The sequence below is a fragment of the Lactuca saligna genome, chromosome 1 (genome assembly GCF_052625555.1).
Source record: "Lactuca saligna cultivar CGN05327 chromosome 1, ASM5262555v1, whole genome shotgun sequence".
Classification (NCBI taxonomy): Eukaryota; Viridiplantae; Streptophyta; class Magnoliopsida; order Asterales; family Asteraceae; genus Lactuca; species Lactuca saligna.
Genome location: NC_136417.1, coordinates 155,202,241 through 155,209,843, shown reverse-complemented (window position 1 = coordinate 155,209,843; position 7,603 = coordinate 155,202,241). Strand labels below are relative to the sequence as shown.

The window sequence follows — 7,603 nt, the reverse complement described above, 5'->3', positions numbered from 1 at the left end:
TCAAACCTTATCCCATGCGCATCAGATTTTCCTTGTTCTCTCAATTGGTATCCAAGCTTGAGTGGTTGTCCTTTGAATCCACACAACCATATTATAGTTGGTTTGAATTTACCTTGGTATTTCAACCATTTCTGCGTTAAGGATAAAAGTTATTCTATATACCACTTTTCCTTGAAGATATCTTAACTTCAATGGTTGCTTCCAACACTCAACAAATGTATTCAATGCAAATCACAAATAGCGTGGGATGTCCTACACGTGTCCCACTGCTAGTTGTGGATGAATATGATCACTGGAAAGTTAGAATGAAAATATTTCTATTGTCAAAAGAAAATGGTGAAGCTATTTGGAAAACTGTCAAAGAAGGCCCTCATGTTCTAGTTAGAACCACTACTAGGGATGTTTCTGCTCAACTCGTGGGTCAAGAAGAAGAATGTCCAACACCTCTTAAAGCGATATCAGCTAAGGATTTATGCATGCACCTTAAATACTAAACCCTAATAAAACAATCAGGGTTGGACAGGCCCAAACCGGATAACAAAACTAGGCTAACGACCGAGCCCAATGACGCAACACAATTAGTCCCGAAAATCTCGCCCTTTGCGTCAAATAAGGAGAGAGGCTACTTCGGTTGAGTGACCTTGACCTACTTCACAACCTTAAAGAGCCGAGGGATTATCGCAAGAAGTGTCTGCTGTTTAGAAGAAGGGTGAAGAGGCCAGAAAGCCCTTTGTAAAGAAGGGTGAAGAGGCCATGCCATTAAGGAGGAAGGCATGATTTCTTGAACTTGGTGACAGTATTTAGGGTTTCAATGTACCCCATGTTGCAGAATATAGAGAAAAGGTGACCGGTGGAGATGGAATCACGATTCACCATGGATTCGTCATAAGGAAGCCCTAGCAACGAGCAAAATCGATTCTTGGAGATTGAAGCTTTTTGGTTGAGAATTTCAAAGTAGATCTTCTCTGCACCTTTATCGTACGTAGCAGTGGAATAAATTTGGGAGAGGCATGCCATTGGTACGACTTCCGTAGTTGAGAGAGTCTTGATGAGTGGGGAATATTTTAAACATTCCACCACTTGATACATGTAAGTATCGTAGAGGAATGGTGAAAGATCGATCAACAGGTTCTGGTTTGCCTTGATCGCAAGAATAGTGGAGCGTCTAGTGGTTTCTTGAACAGAGGAAGATTCTGACATTGTTGGAGCTTGATGAAGAAGAAGATGAACAGTGATCGTCTTTTTGTTTGAGAGAGTTGAAGAAGTGTAAAGAGTAAAATCCCAGTTAGCAAAACCCTTATATACAATTTTTTGGAGAGAGAAATCAAGAGTAATGATTCCACCAATTTGGGAAACGTCGCCAAAAAAGGCGTGATTTGACAACTAGCAACCCCGATAAAGCAGCAGATGACACAAGAGTGGGTAACAGGTCAGAAGCACATGCCTTTCCATACATATCTTCTTTTCAAATCCCCAATCGTTTAGACTTCCTGCTGACTCACCCTTTGAACCATTAATAGAATCTTTATCGCCATAAGTACCAAAGGTGTTATATTGATGCAACCCTTCGTTTAAAAACAAATGTATTATATCTTTATGAATAGCTTGTGAATAAACAACCAAGACTTTTTGGAAAATACAAGATTTTCGTGCAAGATAGTGTCAAAGATAAAGAAATAAATCAAAATATTTGTGGGATTTTGTGATGTCATTTAAGACATAAAGCAGTGGATCCTGGGCATGAATCTCTTCCTTCAAAGTCAAGAGAGACTTCAAAGTGCTTGTGTGGATTCCCGTTGAATTACAATCAAGTACTTGTTGAGAAGTACTGAAAGGAATCTTTTATATATAAGGCTATTAAGGGTGACTTTCGCTTCAATTCTAGATTTCGATACTTGACATAAGACCAAAATCGAATGAAGTACTTGTGAGACCGGTGTGATCTGTTAAACAAGTAGGTGATTGATATATTGTGTGACTTGTTGATATTTATTAATTGGAAATTTCAGAAAAAAAATCTAGATCCTTTGGGAAGAAAAAGCTTGGTGAAAGGCATTTTCATAAGGATCTCTAAAAAAAAGGAGATTTCAGAATATATCCACAAAAGTGGTTTCGTTAATTCAAGGTGAAAGCTAGAACATTTATTTGTTCACCGTTAATGCATTATAGGTATTGAATTTTAGGTTTCACTCAGCATGTAGTGACATGAAACTAAGATCATAAACACATAAGTTGTGTAACCCTAAACCTCAGTGGTAGTGTTGAAAGTCTCAAGGATTACAATTATCAAATGAATGAGTAATGGAGAATAAGATTAGAAGAGTTAATGAACGAATGTACCTCTGCTAGAAAGTAGGACCAAACAGAAAAACTCTTAACTCATGTTAGAGTAGAGTTAGGTAGCTCATGATGAGAGTGAATTTGTCAGCCTAATTGGGAAGACATGATTGGTGTAAATCAAGTCATTAAGGCTTTACTCAGAATCTTGAGAGGCTTGGGTCAACATACAACAACATGCTTCTAGGGACACTTAGCTAATATAAGGATAAAGAATTATACCTGTCCCAGCTCTATCATCAAGAATGTGCCTTATACATTGATAAGATAAAGACTGAATAATTTACAATAAAGAAAAATATTTTTGAATTACGGTTTGCATTTTCGGAAAAGAAACAAAAATAGAAATGCAAAATATTTTTGGATTTTAAAAGATTTTCTGAAAAAGAAATAAAAGTTTTTGGATTTTATGAAAAAAAGGAAAAACATAGTATAAATTATAAGAAAAGAAAAAAGTATACATACTATACAACCGAAACCGTCACTTGAATATAAAGAAGCGAAGCGAGTCCAATAAGACCGAACCCAAAATGGAGCGAGCGTTCGGTTCATTTCGGTTCCCAAAAGAATCGAACCCAAAATGGACCGAGCATTCGCTCTATTTTTCTTCCAACTTTTATTGAGTCGAAAGTAACTTTGGTACAGATTCAGCTTCCATCATTCCTAAGCCTTGTAGGATTTTATTAAAACTAGTCTCAGGCAAGGCTTTAGTAAAGATGTCTGCCAATTGATCAGTGGTCCTAACAAAATGAATTTCGACATCACCATCTTCCACATGATCTTTGATGAAGTGATACCTCAGTGCAACGTGTTTCGTCTTTGAGTGTTGAACTGGATTATGACAAATCCTAATTGCGCTCTCTGAATCACAGTATAGTGGGATTTTCTTCATGCTCAGGCCATAGTCTCGAAGTTGAGTTTGTATCCATATAGCTTGAGCGGTGCACGATGTTGCAGCTATGTATTCTGCTTTGGCAGTTGAGAGTGAGACACAAGTTTGTTTCTTTGACTGCCAGCTAATCAGTTTGCCATCCAAGAATTGGCATCCTCTTGTGGTACTCTTTCGGTCTAGTCCACATCCTCCAAGATCAGCATCTGAGAATGCTTGCATAAAGAAACCTGACTTGGCTGGGTAACATAGACCGTGTGAAGAAGTTCGTTTCAGGTATCGAAAGATATTCTTCACAGCTAGCAGGCGAGGTTCGCATGGATTAGCTTGAAGCCTAGCACAATAGCAAACAAAAAACATTATGTCTGGTCGACTTGCTACTAGATACATTAGTGAACCTATCATTTGACGATAGAGGGTTATGTCAGCAGCCGGTTTCTCCAGAGAAGGTGTTAACTTTGTGCCAAACGCCATAGGAACCTTCACTTTTGAATCTCCCAACATTCCAAACTTGGCCAACAAGGTGTTCGTGTAAGCCTCTTGATTAATAAAAATACCTTCAGGACCCTGTCTAATATTCAGCCAAGGAAAAAGTTAATCGGACCCATTAAGCTCATTTCAAATTTTGTCTCCATCAACATCCTAAATTCAGCTGTTAAGCTAGGATTTGTGGAGTCGAAGATGATGTCATTGACGTAAATTTGAGATATCATAAGGTGGTCACCCTCTTTATTTCGAAAGAAGGTTGGGTCAACCGAACCTTGTTTAAACTTAGACATTTTAAAAAATCTAGTCAAAGTTTCATACCATGCCCTTGGTGCTTACTTGAGACCGTAGACTGCTGTCACACCCACAAACCAGAATGGCGGAAACATTCGGGGGTGGGTGACTTCACGTAGTATCATAACAATTGAATAGTGTAAAGAAAGTAAACACAACCATCATATATATAACCAAAAACTTACATTGTTGCATAATACATGTTTCAAAAGAATATTACAAATATGATGATTTAAAATGTTTTGATAATAGATGCCTTAGCGTTCCTTCTCCAAAAGCTGATGGTTACATGTATTACTGATTCCCTGAGAAATACAAGTAGTTTCGAAAAAGTGTCAACAATAAAGTTGGTGAGTTCATAAGTGTTTTTGTACTGAAGGTTGTATGTCTTTTAGTAAAAATAGGTGAATGTGGTTTCCAGAAAATCCAATATTTTCTACATATAGTTTAAGAAAAAAATCCCACAAGTTGGAGGGCATTAGTATCTTTCGTGCTCAAATGATGAAGGTAAATTTATACTGAAAATAATGTAAATACTGAATGCATTCAAGAGTCTCGTAAATCAAACTTATTTTAATACTTCCGTGTGAGTTTTATAATCATTCTATTGACACAGACTGCCTGTAACAACGTTCTTTATGTGTTGTAGTGTTATGACGTTTGTCACCCCAGACCTGCCGGTCTAACGGTAGCTAATAGTTTAGGTGCGGGATTATCAATCCCGTATAGATCTATATACAAGTATCACGCTCTCCCTCCAAGAGATTATGTTTTATAATACAGGACTTAAAATGCATAGATGAGACTACGTTGAAGTTGAATATCTCACAACACTTAGTATAGATAGATTTACGAAGAAGAAAGTCTATATTTCATGTAGACGAAAGTATTTCATTTTCACAGTGTTTACGTAAGAATGTAATGCATAACCCGCAAACTATACCCATTATAGTTTTTCCGAAAGTGTGTTCCATTTGGTGATAATAACTCGATGAAATATTAACTTTTCATGTAAAGTATAATGTTGATATCGAAGTCTGTAAAAATATAGATGTTGTATTTAAAGCGATATGTTTTCTCGTATTGCACTTGTATTCCACCCCTAAAATATGAAAAAGATGTGAAAATGTAGGGGTATGAACTCACTTGGAAAGTGTGATGATTCGGAGAAAACGAGCTTTTTCTCGGGCGGCACTTCTATCGGAAAGTGGTGAGATTCTCGGGAATCTCGAGGCTTCGAACCTTCGTCGGGGCTGGGGTATGAAACCGAGGTGTCGGGGTCGTCTCGAGATGCTAAATGGGAAGTAAAAGTGAGAGATAAGAGAGAAATGGGCAAGGAAAGTCGGAAGTCTCGCATCCTATTTAGAGGTGAGGAACACTGCCCTCGTATGCTGGGCATACACCAAAGTACGCGGGGAGTGCCCCGTACGCTGGGCGTACCCTCGTACACAGGGTGTACTCGGACGTCATGCATGAGCGCATCTTCGACTGTCGGACTTTGGACGGGACAGCGTAGAGGAGTAGGAGCGATGCGGCCGATCCGAGGCCCTCCATTCAGTATGCTGGGCGCACTCCGAAGTACAATGGGCGTACTCCTTCAGATAAGCCTTAAAATGCATGCCAAAAACTTCTAAAATGCGTAACTTTCACATACATGCTCCATTTTCGACGTTCTTTATATCCATGCAAAAGGTGAGAAAATACTCTACAACTTTCATTTAGACTTCGTCGGCTAGTTTTGACTTTATTTTTAATACTATGTTTTTAATAGGTCAGGACATGATAATTTCATTAAAAAATCCATAACTTCTTTATCCGACGTCCGTTTTCATTTGTCTTTTTACCATTGAACTACTATTGTAGAGACCTTGAACTCTCGTTTAGGTTGTGTCGGCTAAAAATCACTCGATCTTTATTTCGAGTTTTTAGCTGTCTACCGCTGTTACGAAACTTAGAAAATTTGTAACTTCTTCATACAAAGTCCGATTTGTGCGTTCTTTTTATGCACGTTCACAGTTTAATGTAATCTACGACTTTCGTTTAGATACCTAAGGCTAAAAAGCGTTTTATTGAAATTTCACTTTTTACGTTTAGCAATGTTTTACCCGGTGTGTTGTGGATTTTTGATTGGTCATAACTTCTCCGTTATAACTCGGATTTGAGTGTTCTTTATGTTTTTGGAAAACATGGCACGATATCTAACATTTTATGTATTTCAATTTAGATTTTAGAAAACTTAAATCTTGAAGCTAATTTTGTTGATTCCAAATAGTTCGCTGTATTTGACTTTTTAATTGTTACATTGATTTGAAAAATATTGGGTTGTCACATCATCCCCCCGTTAGAGGGAATTTTGTCCCGAAATTTAAGCTAAGACAGCGTTATGGGTTAGGAAAAAGATGCGGGTACTTTTGTTTCATCCGATCCTCGCATTCCCAGGTGTATTCAGGTCCTCGCTTGGCGTTCTAGCGGACCTTCACAATGGGTATGCGACTTTGTTTAGTTCTTTTAATTTCCCGATCCATGATCTCTACTGGCTGTTCTACGAATTAGAGATTCTCATTGATTGCAATTTCATCCAAAGGGATAACGAGGGTCTCATCGGACAAACACTTCTTTAGGTTTGATACGTGAAAGATAAGGTGTACGTTGTTGAGTTCCCGTGGTAATCGAAGTTTGTAAGCCACCGGGCCGATCCTGGCATGGATCTCGAATGATCCAATGTACCTTGGGTTTAGCTTTCCACGCTTTCCGAAATGTATTAAACCCTTCCAGGTAGAGACTTTTAGTAGGACACGGTCTCCAACCTAGAATTCCAAGGGTTTCCTTCTTTTATCTGCATAACTCTTTTATCTGTCTCTTGAAGCCTTCAGTCGCTCCTGCATCTGAACATTCTTCTTCGTAGTTTCTCTTATGATTTCTGGCACAGTGAGAGTGCTGTTTGTTGGCTGTCCTCTTGCTAGTTGTGTGTCACCCACTTCAGGCCAACATAGAGGTGATCTGTAGTTACGGCCGTAGAGTGCTTCGAATGGGGCAACCTTGATGCTAGTGTGGTAGCTATTATTGTACAAAAACTCGACCAATGGTAGATGGGTGTCCCATGCCTTGCCAAAATCGATTACACAAGCTCTCAACATATCTTCTACGGTTTGTATGGTTCTCTCACTCTGGCCGCGGTCTGTGGGTGATAAGCGATACTCATGTCTAATCTCGTTCCTAGAGATCTTTGTAGCGACTGCCAGAACCTCGAGGTGAATCTACTGTCTCGGTCCAAGATAATGGATATTCGCACACCATGCAGTTGTACAATCTCCCCGATGTATGTTCTAGTTAGCTTCTCTAAGTTATCCGTTTCTTTAACTGGCAGGAAGTGCGCAGATTTAGTTAACCTGTCGACGATCACCTAGATGGTGTGGAGTCCGCTTATCGTCTTGGGTAACTTGGTTATGAAGTCCATAGTAATCCCCTCTCACTTCCATTCGGGTATTTCAGGTTGTTACAATAGTCCCAAAGGCTTTTGGTATTCCACCTTGACCTTGGCACAAGTCAGACATTTGCCTACGTAGTTAGCAATTTCGGCTTTCATGTTCGGCCACC

At 38.9% G+C, this 7,603-nt stretch overlaps 1 protein-coding gene across 1 annotated transcript; it reads right to left on the bottom strand.

Moving 5' to 3' along the window:
* Window positions 1-2,953: 2,953 nt before the first annotated feature.
* On the bottom strand, window positions 2,954-3,700 carry LOC145012790 (secreted RxLR effector protein 161-like). Its single transcript, XM_078971588.1, has one exon. The coding sequence runs from the start codon at window positions 3,698-3,700 to the stop codon at window positions 2,954-2,956; it is 747 nt and encodes a 248-aa protein (XP_078827714.1).
* Between the last annotated feature and the right edge of the window lie 3,903 nt (window positions 3,701-7,603).

What these genes read in the sequence shown, in the direction of transcription:
- LOC145012790 (XM_078971588.1), bottom strand. Translation starts at nt 3,700, where the DNA reads ATGGCGTTTGGCACAAAGTTAACACCTTCTCTGGAGAAACCGGCTGCT.